General features: G+C 41.7%; 1 protein-coding gene across 2 annotated transcripts; it reads right to left on the bottom strand.

The window, feature by feature from the left end:
• Nucleotides 1–641: 641 nt before the first annotated feature.
• Nucleotides 642–22,912, bottom strand: stk11 (serine/threonine kinase 11). 2 transcript variants are annotated; one of them, XM_033650164.2, is made up of 11 exons: nucleotides 22,725–22,912; nucleotides 20,913–21,895; nucleotides 13,115–13,198; nucleotides 12,855–12,944; nucleotides 12,381–12,513; nucleotides 10,703–10,839; nucleotides 10,011–10,138; nucleotides 7,270–7,327; nucleotides 6,951–7,144; nucleotides 4,276–4,520; nucleotides 642–1,381 (listed from the first exon to the last, which is right to left on the bottom strand). In XM_033650164.2, the coding sequence occupies exons 2-10, from the start codon at nucleotides 21,194–21,196 to the stop codon at nucleotides 4,312–4,314; spliced, it is 1,317 nt and encodes a 438-aa protein (XP_033506055.1). In that variant the 5' UTR covers nucleotides 21,197–21,895; nucleotides 22,725–22,912; the 3' UTR covers nucleotides 642–1,381; nucleotides 4,276–4,311. The 2 variants fall into 2 exon arrangements, with proteins under 2 accessions (XP_033506055.1, XP_078029379.1); XM_078173253.1 differs by lacking the exon at nucleotides 22,725–22,912 and adding an exon at nucleotides 22,572–22,588.
• Between the last annotated feature and the right edge of the window lie 185 nt (nucleotides 22,913–23,097).

The following is a 23,097-nucleotide window of genomic DNA, read 5'->3' as shown; positions in this document are numbered from 1 at the left end:
CGCTGTTGTAATGTGATTCATGTACTGTGTGAAAACGTCATAACAGCGGAGTCATTACCATGAGAACAGAAAGCAAAAGGTGTCCTGACATACTAATCATACCGCTGAAATATTCTTCAGCCTGTTAAAGCGACACATCTCTTCATCCTTCCTCGTCGAACGCAGGATCTCTCTGTCGACCTTGCTGACGTGGGAAGCGCTGCTCTCTCCCTCCCTCAAAGTTGTGACTCACCTGCTCTCTGATCTATTCCCAGAGAGGGACTGACGATGGGCCTGGCTGCGCAAGAGGGTGGGGGGGTGGGGGGGTGGGGGGTGGGGGCTCCCACTGATGTGATCGGCGCAACAAAGAGCAGCATCGCTAGAAAACAGGCGACTGGGTGATTGTGACAGCACACTGCCTGCAGCTGAGCGGCACTGGCTCTTGATATTCTAGGATCTGACTACGAACTAGTGCAAACACCAGAGAAAGACGAGCGTACTCCTACAGAAGTCTAACCTTGTAAAGGATTGGTGAAATAATGAACACTGGAAAAAAAAAAAGAAAAAAAAAAAAAAGGACATAAACCACTGACGTGTACGTCATAATAAAAATATGTTCAACTCAAAATGAAACAGAAAGGATCATCCAACAAAATAGCCTGTTTGGGACATATTTTATATAAATAATAATTAAAAAATATTCATTGGAAAAAAAACAAACAAAAAAAAAAACAAAAAAAAAAAAAACCTAAATGGAAATCAAAAATCCCCAACAGGTCAGCGGTGGATCTCAAGGCTTCAGTCTATCAGTCTGTCCACAAACCAAGCACTTTCCCTTTCGTCCAGCTCTGTACAGCATGCAGTTTTTTATGTTGGTGGTAGTAGAGTACTATCATAATTATTCTCATTATAGATTTAAATATAGAATTATTCATAACTTTTGTTATCTTTTTTTTCCTCTTTAATTTTTTACACATCACAATGTGTTTTAAAAACTGCCATTAGGGTTCTGTAAAAACAAAGGTAGTCAAAGAAACAGAAGGTGGGGAAGAGTGGGGTGGATGGGTGGGGTACAGGGGTGATGGTGTTTGTAACGTCCGGTGCAACATTTGGCCCTCCTAAGAGGACGACAGGATGGAGAGGGGAGATGACAGAACTGGATGACAAGAGTTTAAAGGAGCCAAAATATGGGAGGAAAAAAAAACACCATCTTCACAGCCAGTGCCTCAGTCTCAGAGCAAAAAGAACATTTCATGCTGTCCTCCTCCTCCCCGTCACTCATACCGCATCTTCAAAAGACTCTGCAGGCCAGTGGTCCAAGGAGGTATGGGGGCATTAATGTCAGCAGGTTTCTCTCACAACTGTGAGGAGTCCAGACACAGAAGGACGGGGACAGATCAACCTGAGAAGGACAAAAGACAGAGTATAACAGACGTCTGGTGGAGTTTCATTTTCAGTTTATTTGGGATGCACTGATTTGTCTGTTGATATTTGCCTAGTTGACTTGCATCAGCCTAACATCAAATAAGCTGACATTCACCGATGTTTTTCTGTTGTGTCACATCAATTCTGCACAGGCTAAAAAGCACGGCTCCAGGCGGTTTTCGAGGGACAATAGAAAACACGTTTGGAACGAACAGAGATTTTTCCTGGGACACGAAAGGACACAGTGAACTCACTATCAACACCTCAGAGAATGCACCACATTATTTCTTTTTAATTTAATTTTTTTTAAATTTTATATACCTTATTAATCCCCGAGGGGAAATTCAATTTTTTCACTCTGTTGTGTCAATTACACACAGGTCCGAACACACACATGCACAAACAGGACCTATACATGCACGAAGTGGAGAGATCTCAGAGAGATGTCAGAGTGGGGCTACTCATGACAGGCGCTCCGAGCAGTTGGGAGGTTCGGTGCCTTGCTCAAGGGCACCTGGGCAGTGCCCAGGAATGAACTGGCAACTCTCCAGCTACCAGTCAACACTCCATATTTTGGTCCGGATGGGGACTTGAACTGGCGACCCTCCGGTTCCCAACCCAAGTCCTTGTTACCTTGAGGAACTGTGTTCCACTGTACTCTGTTCGTCCGAGTGCTGATTTTTGTCATCTGTATATCTTTTGCGTGGATTATATTAATAAACTAATCTCAAACCAGTAAAGGTCAAGACACTCTCTCATACTCAGCTGAAATGAAACAAGTGCATATGATGCCTGGTTCACACTGCACGACATTTTTGTCTGTTCTGACAGTCACTATGTCAGATTACGCTATTGTGAAGTCCTAAAATCGTGCCGTGACTTGACAAACGGACATGACACACTACATGATAGTCCACACCAATCATCCCCGGTTGTCTTTCACGATGTGTGTGATGTCATTGGGTTATTCTTGTCCTATTCTTATTATTACTACAATTATTTCAGTCACTGTGTCTGTTCATGTGTCAGCTGAAATGTTGTTGTAGTTACGTAGAAAGTGTTATCAGATGGCAGGAGCTACATTTTAAGTACCGTACGCAAACACGCAAGTTACCGAATCCTCCACAACAAGTTCCTGCAAATGTTTCACAATAAAGCCTTTTTAAAAAATGAAGGGATTCTCTCAGCCGAGGGGCTTTTAAATTCTATACAGATACAGGAAGTGTTGAGTTTGAAATGTCGGCGTGATGCATTAACTTTATCAAGGCAAACGGGAGCGGATAAAAAGTAGAAGTATAAATATACAGAGGGAATCATAAATAATGGCCTGATTATAATTTAGTCTGTTTCAAATGAAGCTGGTAGCCTCTGCAGTTGTGGTGAGTAAAAGCCACTATTTTTTAATGTTATTACTTTATATCCTCCATTATGATTAAATTACATTCTTTGCTAGCTTGATGCTAATGACAATACTCATTGGGTTAACAAAGTGCCTCTGTTGTTCCACGCCATTGTTTTTCCCCTTTTACTCTGTTATGGTAACGTCCCTAGAGCAAATATCTAAAAGGCTGGGCTGCTGTTGGCTTACAGTTGTCCACGGCAGCAGATTGCTCTATATTTCTATTGGTCAAAGTGACGGCTGTGACGGGAGCAGTCGTGAAAGACAAAAAGAAAATCTAACATGCTAGACTTTGTGTTGGAACATCGTGAGGCGTCCCATACGTGGCGTCGGTTGTCGTCTACTATGACACACTACACAAGATAAAACGATGGATTATCGCGTACAACACTCACATTGTCACTCACAATCCGAGCCAACACCGTACGGCACTGCGTTGGGCTGTAATCGGGCTGATATTGTGTAGTAAAACGACAAACCTGTGTGACAGCACACGTGAAAGAAATGATGGGATTGGGGTCTATATAGCTAAACATAGCTGATCCCAATTAGTTAAAAAATGCCTTGATCAGCCCCCAACAGTTATTTTTTCATAATGAAGATTTCTTTGTTTCACCGGCACAAAAGGGGAAATTAAAAATAAACGACAACAAAAAACATTGGTAATGGCCAAATTCTTGTTTTAACTATCAGTATCAGCCCAGAATTTCCCAGTCAGTGCATCCTTAATGTTTTATCTCATCACATATCATGACCAAAAGCGAGTTTCCTTGAGTTGAAAGTATCACAGTATTACAACAAGAAACTACTAATCGGTGCTGTTAAAACGGAAAGAATCATCCACGGGGTGAGAAAGAGAGAGACAAACATCCCACAGCCCACTTTATCTCATCCAGGGTGAGTCATCGCCTGAACAAATTAATACACAGCATCTCCTCTGCACTGCACTCATGACAAACAGCCTCATGCCGTGACTGGTTTGTATGTGCGAGAGATTGAAAGAGCAAACTGTGGGTGGTAACTGGAAAGAGAGGAGGACAACCTGTTAAATTGGTGTGTATGCTTGCAGCATAAATCTGCCCCACTTCTCCGCCTGAACGAGGGCCGCTGACGAACCCCTGGAAGGCTACAGCCGAAATAAAATCCTAACAGAGAGTCGGAAAGTGATGCTCAAAAACCGGACCAGTCCAGATCTAGTTTATGTGACTGTATAGGAAACCGCCCATGTGTTTGCCTGGGGAGTGGTGGTGAGTCAGAGCACTGCTTTCTGAATATCAACACAGACTCTCTCTCCTCCCTGATTTTCTCCTTCCTGATACTCATCTCTACGTCTGTTCTAACACGCCGTTATCTTTTCATCTGTTCTCCTTGGTTGTTTATCTTTTCCCTCTGTCTACTGTATGGAAGGTGTCCTCTAAGCACTTCTGCAGCACAATTCAGTCAGAGCTTTTGTGAGCAGTCTACGCACTCACCAGGTGGGTGGTTGCCGAGGGAGGAAGGGGAGGGGGTCATTGCTGTTTGCAGGTGGAGAGCTTGCGGATCTTGCTGGCTGTGGAGACTCCTTTACGTGAGGGGTTGGATGAAGAGGAGGATCTGCGTTCAGCTTTGGCCTTGCTGTTCAGAGACCCCCCCTCTGTCCCGTTCACACAAACTGGCTTGGCTAGAGCTGGACTGTGGTCCGCGTGCCCCTGATCCCGATCCTCTTCGGCCACTTGTCCTAAAGAAACGAATATTAGGTTAAAAAAAAAAAAAAAAAAAATCCATCACAGTTTCACACAAGTGCTGACTTGATTGCTGCATCACTGAGCAAGCGTGAGGTAATAGCATGAGTCTGAGTGATTGCATGGATGGAAATTACCACGGACCTGCTGCTGTAAAAACTGTAAACATGTTTTTTTGAAAGGGGACCTTTAAAAAGCTCATTTGTCAGCAGCACCAGCGAAATGTCAGGTCAGATAACCATGAGAAACAAGAGAAATAGTAACCTACAACCACAGGAAATCAGCTGAGTGAAAAATAGGCCTTAACCTTAGTGTGTGTGTGTGTGTGTGTGTGTGTGTGTGTGTGTGTGTGTGTGTGTGTGTGTGAAGCAGGGGCGTGACAAACTTTAAATTACTTCCCACACAGAAACTGCAACATCAAGGCGAATATTAAAATCAGTGAGATGTAGTTACTGCTTAAGAGAAACATCAGGTCATACTGCTGTTTAATTTACCAAACACTCATTTCATTTAATTCACATGAAGCATCCTATCAAACCGTGTGTGTGGGAGTGAACCATTCATACGCCCACACCAAAACCATTTCAACAGGACTATTTTTAGATCACTTCATTCACATTCTGCAGCTCCGTTTGGTTTTTATGTGGGGCACCACTTCTAGATACCCGACACCGACGACTGCATGTATTATTACCGGCTGTTGCCTAGCAACAGATAAAGGATCTGAATTCTGGGGGGAAAAATGAAAGTTGAGGTTGGGGAACAAATTAAATCAAACATAAAAGATGCTATCATTACCTATTCATCCCAAAGTCAGTAAACACTCTGGTAAAGTTTGTACACACGGTTCACTGCAAGAAAAATCTCAGCATTTTCTAAAAAAATAAATAAATAAATTAAAAAATAATTTGACTGAAGTGTAGCCTGTTTCAGACCTCTGAGTCTTTGCCCACATCTAACCTTGTTTAGTAGGGCTGTGCCGAATGTATTTTTTTAAGATAGGAAGCTTCATTTGAGGTTGCGAATTATGCTTTGAATATCTGTTGTCAAATTTTATGACGTTATCACCCTAAATAAATAAATACAAAGTGGTTAATTTGATTAAATCAACTTCTTTAGTAAAGGATTGTAATTTATAGTCCTATTAGACCCGTCTATTAATACATGTGCATGTCTCCCTTTGTGTTTTTTGACTGCAGTGAAAATGTTTGTAAAAGGCTAAACAAATATAAATAAATGCAGAATATTTTGTTAGAGAAAAACACAGCATGAATTCTGGAAATGATTATGATCTATTTTTTTTTGATAAATGTTGAACCTTGGACTTAAAACGCTCTGCAGTTATTGGAAATGTTTAGATCACACAAGTCGGAAACGATCCTACTCAGCTGCCGCTGGTAACTGACAATGGTAAGGCTACCATACAAGGTGCCACCTGCTGAGCAGTTAAATATTCACACTCACTCACACTGATGGCACAGTCATCGAGAGTAATTTGGGGTCCATTATCTTGCCCAAGGATACACTGACATGCAGACTGGAGGAGCCAGGGATCAAACCGAAACTTCCGATAAGTGGAAACAGCACAGCATTCGAATGTTGTGTTAAACCTAAACCTTGTCTTTTAAGGCACATGTTCAATATATCGCAAAAAAAGCTGAAGCTTTCTGGTAAAAAGCATTCAGTATAATTTTTATGGCTTTTAGTCACAGGCCACCGTTTAATGTGGGTTAGTTAGAAGTTGATGTAAGTCTAAAATTTCAATCCCATTTTTGACACAAGGAAGAAGTTTGGTGAGGGCATATTAAACTTTACAGCAATGCAGAGCTGCAGTGAATAGTCAATCGATTATACAATTAACAGAACATTAATTTGTAACTATTCTGTTAATACTTTAATTGTTGATGTCATTTTTCAGGCAAAATGCCAAAAAGGTGATGCTCAAACATGTGGATTTGCTGCTTTCCTTGGTCTTCAATCATAGTTTGTGTAATATTTTGGGTTGCAAATGTTGGTTGGACAACACAAGACGTGCTGAAGTCACTTTAGGCTGTAGGATGTTGTAACAGGCTCGTTTCACTGTTTTCTAATATTTTGTGGACCAAACGATTAATTGTTTAATCAAGAAAATAATCAGTAACAAACATAATTGTTAGTTGCTGCCCTACTATGTTGTTTTCTGTAACAGACGCCTAAGAAGGACAATTCAGCGCTGTCATACAAGAGGAAGAAGTAGCTAACAATGACACATCAGACAGCTCTTCATCTTCCCAAAGTCAAACACAGAGAATAGAGGACTTAAACAAAACGACAAACAAGAATTTTACTAAACAGACTGCTCGAAACTGCTGGAAAATATCTAAACACGGCAAATATTTAAATGCATCTTGAGCTCATCTGTAAGAATTGTCGGAGTTCACGCTTACCTGGCACTGTAAAGTCCTGAGTGTATATGATCTCATCCTCTCCATCGTAGAGCTCGTCATCATCCTCCTCTGTGTAGCCGTGCAGATCCTCCAGGTAGGGCACCACCGTCATACTCCGCCAAGGATCCCTGCTCTCTGCACTGGCAGGGATGGGCACAGGGGGCTCAGACGGAGGGTGTTTCTTACGCACCCAGCTGAAGAAAAAGGCAGGGAGAAAATAAACACAATGAATCAGACTTTAACAATGTGACTTACAGTAGGTCAGGAACGTTTTTAAATACATACATGGATGATGAATGCCATGCACTAGATCACTCACTTGTGTTGCCTTATGTTCTGTATGGAAAACCTCTTCGCAGGGTCGTACTCAAGCATTCCTGAAAAACAAACATTGCAAAGGTCAATTGGATCACAACAATCCTGAACAATTTCGCCACTCACATCATCTATCTGTCAAGAGTTTAACATAAGCTCGTGGGAGGCCGCAGCAGCGAGGAGCGAGCTAACGGCAGACAGATGATAAACTCGTCCAAGGAACATTAATTAATGCACATAATAATCTCATTCATCACTGTGTGTGTAGGCATCCTGCAAAGCTTCAGGAGTCAATGAGGTACAGTACGGAAACATCAATATGAGTAGCATTAACAGCTGTACCAATGTAATGAAGATTTTGTCCCTTAATTATCATAATGTGGGCTGAATCTGTGGGAAACGCAGAATGCCAGTGTGATAAGGCAGCAGTGATGCATTGCCTATCCAGACCTAATAATGTAATTGTCTCCCAGCAGGCAGAGAGGGGCAGCGTGCAGAGTGCTGATAGTAGTGCTGCGCCTGCTGAAGGACACCTTTTGTGGCACTGGGCTTATTTTAGACCATGTAATTATGGACTGACTATCTCTCAGGTGCTGCGTCATCACACACAGACGTCACACGCTCACACAAAATGGGGGATGGAGGCTCAATGAGTTATAACAGCGCCAGAATGTGGCAATTTCCCCCCCCCCTATTCACAGTTAAGACATTGTTCAAAATCTCTCCATGTGGCACCAGGTAAAGATAAGATGGATAACAAGCAAGACAAGGCATTCAACTTCATTCTTTCATTGATGGCGCAAACATAATCTTCCCAACATTCTTTTTGGATTTAACATCCATTCAGCCGATTATACATTTCACCATAAAAGACTCCTGACTCTTTTATGGGGTTTTTAGAGGGGGCTGAAGCATTGCAGCATTCCAGTTGGGAAAAGCAACGGCTGACTATGAAGTGTTTAGTATTCTGCTGCTGGCTCCAGATCAATGGAAACTACGTCAACAGCTGGAGGGATTTCTACTGTTTGGAGGAAGCCTGGCATGCTGAGAAGTCACAGTGACTTCCAGTGTCACAGCACCACCTACTGGACGCATACAGAAAAGATCACAGTGCAACCGGCGAGGACTTCAATGTGATTTCTCACTGCTCTCACTGCATACAGCACCGGACCAACTCTTTTTTTTTATACCTTCAATCCACTCTTTGTTTGTGTATTTTGTAATCATCATAAACAACCAGGTGAAAATCTTTCCTCAGCCACTGTGAAAATGAATGCATCACACTGCCTGATGATGCATGACACAGTCATCTACTGTTATGACAAAAATACAGCACTCAATAGACAAAACCCACGCTGAACTATGAGTCATCCACTACTACGGCATAGGTATGTAACCAAGGCAACACCTTGATGGGAAAGTATGATGTGGCTCTATGGAAACATTTACAGTGCCTGAAATGTATTTTTCAAAATGGCAGGGAATCCCCCGCCCTTAAACGCTTCACATAAAGATTTATACACTCTGGGGGGAGACTTATTCCTATGTCCTATCTTTAGCTCAGACTGCATTTTGTTGCTGTCCTTGGGATAATCTGGACTATAATACATTGCTGTAATCTGTTGTCTCTTTCTCCTGCTCTCTAGTGGTCGTCGCTTCAAGCTGCATTAGTGTCCTCAGCAGGGGGGGATTTTTACCAATTTACTCAATTTACTCAACTACTGTACTTAAGTGGAACTCTGAGGTACTTGTCTTCTCCTTGAGTATTTCAATGTTTTACTACTTTATTCTGCTACTCCATTAAATTTTGAAAGCCAGCATTGTTATTTTTATTTCCCAACATTCAGTGTACAAGATTAGTTACGAGATACTTTGCAGATTCAGATTTTCAACACAAATATAATCACCAGATAAATTGTTATGTATATGTATTATATGGATAAAGATAAAACTTTATTGATCCCTTGGTGAAATTCTAAAGCTATTTAGTAGTATATATAATGACAAACTAGCCCCACCTTTACTAGCTGCAAAATTAGATTCATCAATAAACATAAGTCAATACATACAACAACCTGTATAATGTTCTAAAATGGGCCAATATACACAATGAGTACTTTTACTTTTTGCTCTGTGGGTATACTTTGATGCTAATATTTTGTTATTTTACTTAAGTAAGATATCAAATACTTTTACGTAAGTAAAAAAGCTAAATACTTCTTCCACCACTTAGGTCCTTAGTCTTTCTTTGGTCACTCTCTGTCGTCTCTTGTCTCTATGCCCTATTCTTTTCCTGCTGTGCGAGAAACGCCATCAGAGTGGTGACTTTAAAGTTAATGTTTTTTTGACATCACCCTTTAAAATGTGCAGCACCATACATTTTACAAATCAAGCAGCTCATTTCGCTGTTGTTACGTTTGAGCTACAGATATATTCTCAGCCAGTTAGCCTGAAACGTGTCCTGGACTGCTGCTGCGCCTCAGTAACGTTACCGTTGTGTGTTTGAGGTTGACATCACAAGCACTAGCACTGCCATTTGCACTTGTCCTTTCGGGTTGCGGTGCTTTTTTCTGAGTATAAATCTATGTTTTAGCCCGCAGTCCATGTTTGCATGCCTTCAAGTTGACATTAGTGAGCCCTGTCTGTATATGCTACAGAAAGAGGCTGCAACATCAGAGGGGGCTTGTGGCCTTGTAGAGAGACAAGGAGCGCACATGCCAGGTGTGTCATTTATCTAGCACTCACCTCGCAGCAGGTCGGACAGGAGGGGTCCACACTCCTCAGGAATAGTGTAGTCTCCTTTTCCAATGTTCTCAAATAGCTTATAGATGTTGTCCCCCTCAAACGGATACAGGCTTGTTGTAATGTTGTATCTGAAAGGATGGAAGGAGGAGTCAACAAATACTGTTAAGTGTATCATAGACCAGGATACTGTTAACAGTTGCCACAATGGTTCTCACATATCTAATGTTCAGATAGACCTTTCTGGTGTTATCTTTGTTCTGTAAAATCTAACAGCACCCTTGTGGCAATTATGAACCACAGCTCTGGCTATTTCTAACAGTATAACATGACTACATACACCATTACTTGTCAGTCCTCTCTGAAACCTCTCAGAATCACTAGTAGGAAAGGCTCTTTTTGAGGACTTTAGGGGTGGACAACAGAATGTAAATGTATGCACAGGCACACCAATGTATAGCAAGTACACAGAGAGAGGACTGAGAAGAATGACTGAGAGGTGTCTTACTTCAGAGCTCCCTAAGCAGGAGCCTTCTTCTATGACAATTATAAAGTACCATGAGCAACCAATATCTGATTATAGCAGATATTAAAACAGCTTAAGAGATCTTGTTTCTATTACTGGGCCTTTAAAATGCGATGAAATTTAAGACATTCTGTGTAAACTTTAGCAAACTGAGGCCCTGACGACTCACAGTGTTACTCCAGCAGACCAAATGTCCACTTTAAACCCTGAAAAGGTGTCCAGTCCATTGGCGATCTCTGGAGGCTGGAAGGCCGGAGAGCCTTGACTGGTGCGACATGTGTCATCCTCTGCAAATGGGTGAAGGGCCTAAAAAATATAGGGATGATAAGATTAGTTAGAATTTGAGTTAGTTTTTCTTTATATCTATAACCACAAATAGGAATTATGAAATAATTTGTTGCTACTTGCTTTTGATAGCTAGGATAGGCAGCGTTAAGTTGACGTCACTGGGCAAAAATCCCATAATAAGCTTTGAGCATATAATAATTTAAACAACTGGAGAGAAAACAAGACTCCTGCACCTCCTCTTGGCTCTGTTTTCAGGCTTTAGAAAATCTAGCCTATGATGAGAGACTTTAGGGAGTCACAAGTAATTTTTTGACAGATGTCCATACATGTTCTTTTGGTGAAAGCCTCATTACTTACTTAAACAAGGAAGCCTGATTTATCAAAAAACACGTGTCAGTCTTGACAAAGCATTTCAGAGATGGAGAGAAAATGCTGCAAATAGGGTATCTTTCTGCAAACCTGAGCCCAAGGCTTACAGCTGTTGCTTCAAGTTCATGTTTATGTAGCTAATGTTACCAAGAGCCTCAAATCAGAGAGTGTCCTCTGCCTCAGTGCCCGCCACTTCACACCACCTCGCCAGGAGGAGAGTGGGCAACAGTTCCAGAGACAGACCCACACCCAGCAACTACAGCAACTTGAATCCAGCCAGCACAAATCCCAGCTCCAGGGGAATGACAACAGAATACCCAACATCTGTTGCTGCCGTTACACAGGTTAGACTTGGTGCTGCCACTGGCCAGCAGCCTGATGTGGCACCCTGTGCCGGGGGTTTGTGCTGGCTGAATTCGTGCCGCTGCAGCCACTAATCAAAGCTCGAGAACTGCTGCCCGCTCTCCTCCTAGCAGTCCATGGCGGCAGGGTGCAAGAGTAGGGACCGTGGGTGGGGAGCTAATTCTTGTCTGATTTTGTGGTCTACTAAACAGAGAGAAAGAGAGTGGGGCCGAGTGAATGCAGCTCTACAATGAAAAAAGACTGAGTAAATCAATGTAAGGGAATCACTGGGTTACTGTATAAAGCACATGCATATGCCGTAGGTCGTCTGGTGGTGGTGGTGGGGGTTTAAGACAGAGGGAGAGAGCTGCAGGAGGAGGGCATTTTTTCAAATTCGTTTTTTTTTTTGCTTTTCCACATCTGCCTATTCCAGCTTTAAGCAACGCTATCTTAACTAGAATCACAACTTATGATAAAACTTGCTAATAAAAACATAGAGTAGACTGACACATGGAGACAAAATCTGTTTTACACTCATCCACTTAAAAGAAATTCTCTAAAATACAAAATCTACAGTAACATGGGCAAATTCACCCACTTGAGTGGACATTTATCTAAAACACAATACAGATAAAGAAACCAGTTCTACACAATTATTTTAAGCGTACTAAAGCTTAAAAGCTTCCTGATGGACAGTTCTTTTCCACTGACTGTGTTTTGTGTATATCTGTGATGGCTGCGTCCACAAAAATATAACTTTTATGTTGAAAGTTTGCCAAAATCTAGTAGTTATATAAAATCCCACCCCCATACATGGTCAACAACACTATGCTGCAGAATGAGCTCACCTCTGCTACTCCCAGGTCAGAGATTTTTAGTGCCCCGTCTGTGGTCAGCAGCAGATTCCCTGGTTTAATGTCTTTGTGAACTATTCCCTGGCTGTGCAAATATTCAAGGCCATCTAAGAGTTGGCAAAAGTACCTGTAAAAAGGAAGAAAGGAGTTGATGGATACAATTAAAAGAAGAGCAAAAGTGTTGCATATAATGTAAACGGAAAAAAAATTAACACATCAAACAATTTGTCGCTGTGGTTTCATGAACCTTCATCACTTAGATCACTTAGTAATTTGGCATCAGCGGCTTCCCAGCAGCAACCACACATTCACAACAATCTATGGTCAGTTATTTTAACAGCAGAGGCCCTGCAGTCTTGGAGCTAAACTTAGGCCTAGAGCGATGCCTGCAGAGAGGCTTAGTCTAAATATAGCAGGGAGGCTGAGAGAAAGAGGGAGCAGAGAGGGGAGAGAAAAACAGACACTCACCCGTGAGCTTGAAATACTGGAAACCTTTTTTCTGGGACGCTGTCCAGCATTTCTTGCATCCCACAAACGCAATACTCCATCACCATATACGTAAGTCAGGAGTCAAGGGGATTTGCCAAATCAAACAAATAGATCCTTTAATAAAGTGAGCCCATTATAAAGCTCATAACTAACAAGTAGAAACATTTAAACACAGAAATAACCTTCACCAACAGCAACATAAACATTTAACATCTAAAAAATCTCATATGCAAGGATATATTTTCTGCTTCTCTTCATTGTAGAGCACATCCACCAACTGAATCACATTCTTGTGTTGGAGTCTTCTTAGCAGCTGAATCTCCCTGTAAATGGACACAGGGACAAAAATAATGCAAAAGATTAATTAAGCAAATGTACAGGGAGTGTTACATCATCTAATACTGGCGCTTGGCTGCAGTGATCACAGAGTAAAGGTCAGGTGCCACACATCAGCACAGCCGCACTAATACAGCACTGTATAGCACGAGCACAAGTACATTATCTGTTTAATTACTGGCATTTCTAATAAGCCGCTGAGCTGGGGAGAAAACTCAAATAATTTTAGGACAGTAGTTGCTGTTTTGGGTTTCTCTTTATATGAAAGTCACATGAATTTTGTGATTCAGTAACAATCCAACTTTGTATATCCATTAAAAAGTAAAGAATATAAAGTAAAAAACAAACGTGACTCTTACAGAAGGTGGTTCGTACAAAACAGAATCGCAGGAATGATACTGTAAGGCTTGATATAGTCTGAGTGCAGCTGCAGTCAATTACACTAGTCTCATAAAGAAAGATAACCTGACAGTTCACTTCGCTACCCAGGGAGAAGTGGTTTAAATCACCAGCATGGCAAACCACCCAGGAGACTCGACATTCATCAGAGAGCTGCGAGTGAGGACGCTAATGAATTTCGATCTGGAGGAGAGGAGCATGACGTACAAACCACAGGCTTCCCTGGACTTCGTACCGACATGCAAACACAGAGGAAATACTGAGGTTTTGCCAAACAGTTAGGGACAGGAACTGTATGATTAAATTTAGATTCAATTTGTCTCACCGCTACATAGATGATAGTGCTGCACTATATTGTCAGTAGCGTCTAAATAAGCATTTAATAAATACTATATGCAAACCTGTGTACGTGTTTCAGTCAAACAATGACTTCCAACGGGACCAATTAGCTTGACTGCCAGTTATGTTTCATATTGAACTGGATGAAAAAGAACAGTAAATCCCTCTCCTGTATTAAAGCACAGCCCTCTGAGGACCCTGAAAATTGTGCCTCTGAAAGCTTACGTACTGTTTGAGTCATGTCAAGTTCCCTCTTCCTTGGGAGATCATAAAATTTTGCGCTGGTTAAATCCATTTCCCCCCTTCCATAGCATCATGCAGTACCAACACAGCTATGTCTGACATCATAATGGACCTAGGTGCATTCATGCACAATTTGTCAGCAGCGGGACAAGATTTTGGTATCTGAATTGTTCTAATATCCGCTTGTAGTCAGAGTAGTATTCACCAATTCTGTTAGAGTGGGCTTTGGTTGCATGCAAGAAAACAGGCCGTGTGGAGAGCAAAAAGGGCCGAATGCATTGGCGGAAACACAACCTCAGAACCCATCAGCTTTCATCGAACATCGTTTTAGCTTTTTATTAGCTTTTTAAACTATGTATCAGCTTTCATGCAGATATCTGTTTACAGAGAGTCATAACTGTGTGTATGCAGCATCTCAAGTTGCTAATTGGGCTGTAAAGAATGACAAGGGCACGGAAGAGGAAGTCTTGGCTCAGATATGTTATCCAGACATCCGCTGGCAACTATGGAACTCCTGAAATATTTGTCTTTGCCCCAAGAGGCCGAATCATTATCAGACTGATAGCATGTGGGTTCTGAGGTTGAATTCTGTCTTGGCCACGTCATCATAATCGCATTTAAACCATGATGTAACCAACGTCTAAGACATGACACAAGACATGCTGAGGAATTGTCCTGCATTTTGCATCATCTGATTGGCTCTTCTGATCGACTTTTATAGAGACTATCGATCTTTACTCTTATTCAAATAGATTTCCCCACCTCTCCTTAAAATACACGTGATTTAATGACAAGTCAAAGCTGCAAAGGGAGTGTGCCTGAGCCAAACAGGAAAAAAAAACAATCCTCATGGCCCCTACAGTGCTGAGGCATCATCTGTCTTCTTTTTTACTTTGACAAAATCTCACAACAAACACTTCGGAGCACTTCTGTCCCATATCAGCCAGCGGTTTATGAGCTGTGTCAGTCCTCCGCCTTATACACCACCTTACTACTGACGAATGGATATTCTGGGCCTCGTCAGCCTCTCTCTTGCACACAGACACACACACACAAGCAATTACTGCTGCATCACTGCACTGGTAAAAAAAGACACAGCTGACTCATGCGCACATTAAAACAGAGCTATGATTAAAATACGGTAAGGCATAATGGATACCATCACTTTAAGCCATACATAATCTCTGCTATTCAGCTGAATAGCAAGAGCAGATAACATATCTGAAATATAGCAAACCAAGCTGCATCTGCATCACGGCTTGTTTCCATAAAACAAATCATAAAACAGAGGCAGCGCTGCCACTAAGGCACAGTGACTGCTGCAGTCCATCTGCAGTCTCTGAGTTCAAATCTGAGCTGATGGACCTTGAACGTTCAAGGCCTGCAGCAGTTTTTCTCATTAATTACCACAATTTGTCCCGCTACAAAATATTTTAACATAAAAGACAGCAAACATTGTGTTTTGCACTGTTGCTTCAGCAAAGCATCTCTCACTCCTAGTCAGTCAGCCCCGCACTTTGTAGGCGTTTTTCAAATAAACAGTTTGTGCTCTAGAAAAGGAGCAGTACTCAGTGAATAACCTCCGAAGCCCTATGATAAGCTATTATGGCAAGGCTTAACTATACAGACCAGTGAGTAGTGATAACTAACATGTCTTTGGGGTCATCGGGGGGGAACCTCCTTTCACCGGTGTTTCGTCTAGTTGGTCCCACGACACCTGCAGGAGGCTAGACAGTGATCTCTGGCGTCCCTCCTACACTCTCCTAATGCCAGGTCTCACTGCTCCCCGCACCAACCCAATAACCTCCTTTACCTCACTTACGCATGGCTTTCTCAGCCCAAACAGCACTGCCACCTTCAACAAACCCAGGCTCCGTACAAGCGAGCTCCAGGTAGAAGCAATGCTGATACTACCTTTCCTAGCACATTCACCATACTCTATTTCACACGCCACATAGCATAACTCCAATATAAGCTAAAGTTAAAGGAGATAAATAAACTTACAGGATCAGCAAACACACTCACCTTGGAGTATGGTCTCAAACAAAAGGGATTCAAATAGGCCACTCCCACACTTAAATAACCTTCCTCTTCCTGGATTTCCTCCTTACTTACGCATGGCTTTCTCAGCCCAAACAGCACTGCCACCTTCAACCAAACCCAGGCTCCGTACATGCAAGCTCCAGGTAGAAGTAGTGCTGATACTACCTTTCCTAGCACATTCACCATACTCTATTTCACACACTACATAGCATAACTACAATATAAGCTAAAGTTAGGCATGACTGATTTGCTGTGTTATCACCATTCATGTCTATACAACCAATGTGTTCATGCAGGGTCCAACAATAAGGATTGCCTGAAGCCCTGCCCAGGGCCAGTAAAAAGTTACGTCGGGCCTTTAAATGCAATCAGCCAAATGCTCGAATGGGCCAATGCTCAAAGTAAAAAATGCTCTGCTTCGCTCTGCTCTGTCTGTATCTGTATTCAACTTTAGCAGCGGCTGATCTGACCACAAAGATGCAAGTGACGGCTAGTTTGACTGCAGCTGCTGCTGAAATTGGAGTGCCCCCCTTATTCTGACCTTTATGGTAAATGCATTGAACCAGCCAAGGATACATGTGACTGCGGCCGCTTTTCGAAATACACACAGCATAAACAAAATACATATAGCCCATATGGAAATAGAAATAATTGTATAATAATCACAGGAGTCCCATATAAGATCAGAAATCCCAATAAATTGTGAGGGAAATTATATTATTCTTTGATTTTGGTTTGCTGGAATTTTTTTCTTCTACATTTTATTAAACTCAGATGATATACAGACTAAAAATCAAGTGTTTTTACAGTATCAATTTGTCCCACATTTGAGCACCTTGAAATAGCTGCATTTGTAAATACCTGAGACACTGCAGAAACACATTGCTCCATAATTTCTGAGAATGAATTATTATATACAAGTTCAGGGCATCTCTGACAACACAGAGCGTAAAGTTCTTCATATATCTAGCCTTTTAATTTTGCTGTCAAAGTGCACAATATTGATTCATTTCACTTTAAAGTGTAAACATTTTCTTCCGGGCGGTGGACCTCAAACCATCTAGGATCCCATGATCTCACAAAATCCTGTGGGAAACACTGCTGCAGGCTACAGAGCTGAAAGGATTTCAGCACTCAGCGATATGGCAGCTTCTCTGGCACACAGTGGCAACATAGCCAACTGATCAAAATCTGCATCTACACTGTGCTGCTCCAGAGTCTGTGTCTAGTTTAGGGCATGTGTGTGTGTGTGTCCCTGTGCGCTCCTGTCATTCCAAACAAGGGCACGGCATTCTTGGGGTGTTGCCGTAGAAACAGGAGTGGTATTGCTCGATCTATGCGGGTATGAGCATGCCCATCCCCATGGCAACCTTGTAAAAGCAGGAAGTGTTTGGCAGACAGGAATGCTAAAAAGAGGCTGAATGGGGAGGCCGGGGTCTACTACGGCATCCACACACAGACAGGGCCTTCACAGGCTCGAGGATCCAGCGTCCTAAGGCTGGCAAACATAAGGCCACCACCAAGCGAGACAGTTGGAGAAAAAAGAACATGCACAGGCAACACAAACAAATTCATTTCACGCATCAAGGAACAGTGCTGTGCACTTATTAACAGAGTGACATAACCATTTAGTCTACCATAGTAGCTTTGTCTGAAAATATAATACAGCCAGGATTAGAAAAATGCACCTTTGAAAACAAGAAAGGTGAGAACGGGGCTCCAGACTACCCACCTTATCACCCAGGGGAAGATAACAATCAGCATTTATGGTATGAGATATGTTAAGACAACTTCAGGATGATACAACAAAAGGTATTCTGTACCATTATAAAGACAGAACTGAGAAAAGGTGGGAGTGGGACCAGTTTATACATTTAGCTTTACATCTGAAGTACAACGCCTAATATCCATCCTGTTAAAATTCTTTGTCGTAGGGTTGGCCACTCAAATTAATGTTTTTAAGTCATTTCTTTGTTGCTCCGGCTCTCCTCAGTCTCACTTCTCTTATAAACAGCAGTATTGTTTTGGTCCAGGATCTCACTCTGTTACCCTCTACCTCCAAATCTGGCAAACACAAACCAAGTTGTCATGTGAGATTTTTTCAGCCCAGGCAACGGTTGTTGCATGCACAGTATCTATTGTCTCAGACATGGAGCCCTGCAGCACTATTCAGGGCCTTTTGGTGGCCTCCTCACAAGGACTTTTAAATGTCTCACTTTACTGAGTGTTCCTTAAAACTGTTCTTATATGCTTCTCTTGATTGGTACATGAACATAACAACAATACAGAGATGATTGAAATATTGTCTTCATGATGTAGGTTTTACCAGGATGCTGACACCTGCGATTAGACTTTACCTAGGTAAGTGAATTTAACCTAGAACCACAAGCTAACAGCTACATTCTTTAGTCGTCCATCTCAAGAAAGATGTACACTTCAGTATTTTAGTGCAACATTTTGCAGACAGCGGCATAACAGCTTGCATGTATACACTTTAATGTGACCTGAAGTGTCTTTTTAGTCTTAAAGCTTTTCTCCCCGCCCCCCAACGTCAGCATGTTAGCAAATGGTGAATTGGGCTGCTGGCGCTATTAAAGCCCTTCCGAGTGCAAGGCAATACTACAGCTAAGGGATTCAGTGTAGACACTGATGGAGAACTGCAGCTGCTGCCGTCGAGCTGCTGACAGGCTGCTTTCAGTCCCAACTAACTGGAGACTGAGATGGGGAAATATGGCATCTCTTAACTTTAAGTTGTCCGGCTTAGAATAGTTAGCACAATATTCTGGGATAGACTTCATTGAAGTTGGCTGGATATCTGATAAATACTTTATAATCCCAACAAAATAATTTTTACTGAGCTGTCACCAAAGGCTTTTCATCATTCTCCTGCTGCTGTCTTGACTGCAGCCTAAAAACACTCCATCTTGCAGTTCTTCTTTCCCTCCCTGTGAACTCATTGTGACAGTTTTCTAAAGCTCCCTCTATTATTAGCACAGGCCCGCAGCGAAAGGCTGGAGTAATATTTAATAAACTACTGTGTGATTAAAACTTCTGATACTCATCAGGAAACGGGATGCAAAAAAAAGTTTCGACATTAAGACATGACAGCCAAATCACAGAGGCATTAGGACAGAGAAGAGAGACAGAAGATAATTGGTAACAAATAGAACATTTTAGCTTTAAAAAATCTATTTGAGATACTTAAATAAGTAAAAGCCTGATGTTAATATGTATAACTATCTGCATAAGAAAAAATTATGTGATATTCTCAACATAATGTCATTTTTTAGGCATAACAAATAATAAAATTATGCATTTCCCTGTGCTGTGTTAAGAAACACTGGCACCGAACATCACTGTCTTTTCTAAATAAATTACTGACTTACATACATTGTATTTATATAGTTTCTTCCATAGATTTAAAAGAACATCTCTGGTTGACAACATTAATGTGCAGAAAATCAAACTAATCGAGAGAAATCTGGTTACAGCAGCATGTTCTGTCACTACAGACAGTGGCGTGTGTTGACCAAGTTTCTCTTATTCCTTCACCTCGACCACAGCGACTACATTTATGTCTATGCATTTACAAAACTGGGTTATTGCAAAAAAGTTGACCCATTTAACTGCATATAAACTCACTGTATGGAGCAGGAGTGTAACCTCTATTTCCTCCTTCACTGTGGACATTTTAACTCCGGAAATGCTCTGATTTTTGGCAGTCCTGCTCTGTGTCAGATTATGACTGCTGTACATTGAAGAACTGACAAAGCCCTGTTTGTGTGTGCAAAGATTAAGACTTTGTCCATGTTGTCATATTAGTTTCATGATTGGCCATTCAGTAATTGCCATACAAATGATATCATTTGTATGAATAGGTACTGACTAAATGGCACCTGCTGTTAAAAGCCTAGCCATTTTCTGATTTAAAGAATCATTTTGTTAATTTAAAACTTTATTATTTAGGCAACGTTTTTGAACACACAAGCAAGGAGTTTTTTGTTGTCCTTTGCGGACTGAAATTCTCCTTTATGCAGTGATGCATAAGTGTATTTAGGGTGTGCAGAGTGCAACTTCACATCCCTGTTGGGTGTGGTTACAGGTGAAGTAGAGTGTGCTTCTAACCAAATTCAACAGTGAGGCGGGTGCACAAGACACGAAACCTTCAACCAGATGAGGTCAGAGATGCATTACTTAGTTAAAAGAGAAACAGGCTTTTTGTCTAAAGTAAAACAATCAAAAAAATATTGTTTTGGTATTTGCACTGAAAGTAAGGTAGTTGAGATTTCAAGTGAAATATCTGAAATGAAAATTAAGAGCTGTGCACAGGGAGTGATGGCTAATAAAGTGGGACAGGTATGAAAAGCTGTTCTCATTGTGGTACAGTCATAAGAAATCCATTTGACTGTTGTCATTAAATTTTCAGTGGGGTGATTCAAACTAATTAACTCATATTAAGATCAACCATTACAGTCAAGCCAATGCCACTGTATATCAGGATAACTGACAATGCCTAACTGAAAAGACCCTGCACCTTATCATACATAAATCACACTGCACGGTTTAGGAGTCAGTGACACTGGTGTTATGACATAAACTGTCAGAGTGCAGAGGAAAAAATGGTGATAAAGGGTCAAACAAAGCAGGATGGCAAACCAAAAGAAAAACAACACTCACTTTTTCACATTGGCTTCTCCATTGGGAATCCTCCTCAGCTTCTTCTTTTTCAGTATTTTCACAGCCCTGCGACATAGTGTCTCTGAGTCCAGCATCTCTTTCACTTTGCCATAAGACCCCTCCCCTAGCAGATCCCCCATCAAGTACTTTCCTATCAGCTTTGCCCTCTTCCTCCGTGGCTGGTAGATCACCTCTGTGGAGTCAATGCGGTGAATGAACGTATCCATCTCCATCAGTTCATTTTCATTTAGATAGTCAAGATGATGCAACTCGCCGGTACTCATGACTGATAGTTCAGCAGCGACAACTTAAGCCTCCTGTGCAAAAACGTTTGCAAATAGCTATGATTGCTGCTGGAAAGTAATCCACTGGTAACCTTTCAGCACTGAGCTGAGTGTTTTAATTCCACAAGATGGAATACAGATGAATTACAAAATACTGAACATGGGTGAGGGAATAATTAGGCCTGAGAGCTGAGGGAGGAGGTGGGGGATCAATCCCAATTTGTAAACATTAGGGCTCTTTTCACTGAAGAGGTGCGAACAGAGGTGAAGAACCTGTTGGGTCCAGTGCCAAGTTAGTGCTTTATACTGTGCATTTTGTACTACATCTGTGACAAGTGCAGTTGAATGCAAATTAGGGGGGAAAAAATTCTAAAGTGTTATTCTTGTCTGCTTAACTCTTAATCACCTCTATATAAATTTAATACCATTCAGCCTTAGGTAGAGGCAAGGAGTCCCGCTTCAAGGCCATGCAGCACAGCATTTCTGTCAGAGGTCCATGCTTCATGGCATAGGTTCCCTCAAGATAAATGAGAGCGTACAGCTGGACTGGATCCAAGCACAGATCTACAGCCAAACGCATGCAGCAGTATCAGCCCAATCTCTGGTATCAGCCGGCTCCTGGAGGTCGACGGAGCCATCCAATGTGTCCAACCGTCCTCAGGTGTCCTCCATGCCACCACGGTTCCTACTGCCCGGTGCCTGAAAACAAGGAGCATTCAAACACTATTAAAAATACACACATGGCTTATAATTGCTTGTGAGCCAAGTTAGCAATCTCTGGTAAAGAATCTGTCCACACATCAACACTTGACCGGTTAACCTTACTGGGTCTCAGTTCTGCTTCACATGAGATACGAAATGAATATAATTTATGCAAGTGCATATTTAGTACCAAACTTAAAATAAACAGAGTCGTGTGTGAGTACGATAGACATTAGGGTTGCTCAGTTGAAATAAACATGTTTTAAAGTGTTAACTATTAGCTATCTGGAAAGCTAATATAGCACGTCTGCTTGAATGAACTAGCTTGACAACATACACTCTGTGCTTCATCAATACACACCTTTAGCGACCATTGCAGGTTTTAACTCAAACGCCTGCTTTAAAACACCGCCAGATATTTTGGTGTGAATGAGGACAAACGGTGGACAACTGTGGAAGATAACCGAAACGTCGTCACACAACTGTAGCTAACGGTAGTTATGCAGCGCCAGCTAGCAATAGCCAACTTTGCTTCACGTTCAGATTAGCGGTAGCTAACTTCACCTCATTTGCCGGTAAAGCAGCGGCGAAATAGGAGAAGGAAATTGTTGTCTGACCGCATTGCATTACGCTCACCTAATACCAAAACCGATATCAGCTCTAATATCCATACCTGCCTTTACACCGGAGAAACACCAGGCACATCCAGCTAACGCAAGCTAACCGGAGTTGCGTTGGCTAGCAAGCCGTTCAGATTCCACTGTAAATTGCTAGCTGGCTAGCTAGTTAACAAGCTAACTAGTTAACTCCTGTTACCGGGTCTCACCTATATCCTCATGAATCTTGTTCCCGTTGCAGGTTTAATTCCGTCTTTGAGTGTCCGTCCTGACTGAAACAAATGCTTCACTTGGGTCTATCGGTATATCAGTTAAATTTTCTGACTCTTCGTGTTACTCTTGCTACTCAGGTTGTCGCCATCTTGTTTACCTCCCCCCCCCGACTCGCACTGACAGCCCATACGTTAATGCGTCAAATCAAAGTTTTTTCATCAAACACAGGAGGAAAGAGAAGGACGTCAAACAGGGATGAAAATAAATAGTTTAAATAGCAAATTATTCAACCTTTTAAAGTTAATTAAGTAGTATGATCCCATTGATTAATCTAGGAATTTACAATGAACATTCCCATGAGGGATACAC

The sequence above is a fragment of the Epinephelus lanceolatus genome, chromosome 12 (assembly GCF_041903045.1).
Source record: "Epinephelus lanceolatus isolate andai-2023 chromosome 12, ASM4190304v1, whole genome shotgun sequence".
NCBI classification, from domain to species: Eukaryota; Metazoa; Chordata; class Actinopteri; order Perciformes; family Serranidae; genus Epinephelus; species Epinephelus lanceolatus.
This window is presented reverse-complemented; position numbering and strand designations above follow the sequence as displayed.

Excerpts from the sequence above, each read along its gene's own strand:
- stk11 (XM_033650164.2), bottom strand. The coding sequence starts at position 21,196 with ATGAGTACCGGCGAGTTGCATCATCTTGACTATCTAAATGAAAATGAA. Across the intron at positions 10,840-12,380 it reads CTGACCTGGGAGTAGCAGAG|GCCCTTCACCCATTTGCAGA; the intron begins GTGAGCTCATTC and ends TATATTTTTTAG. Across the intron at positions 10,139-10,702 it reads TGGTCTGCTGGAGTAACACT|ATACAACATTACAACAAGCC; the intron begins GTGAGTCGTCAG and ends CCATCCTTTCAG.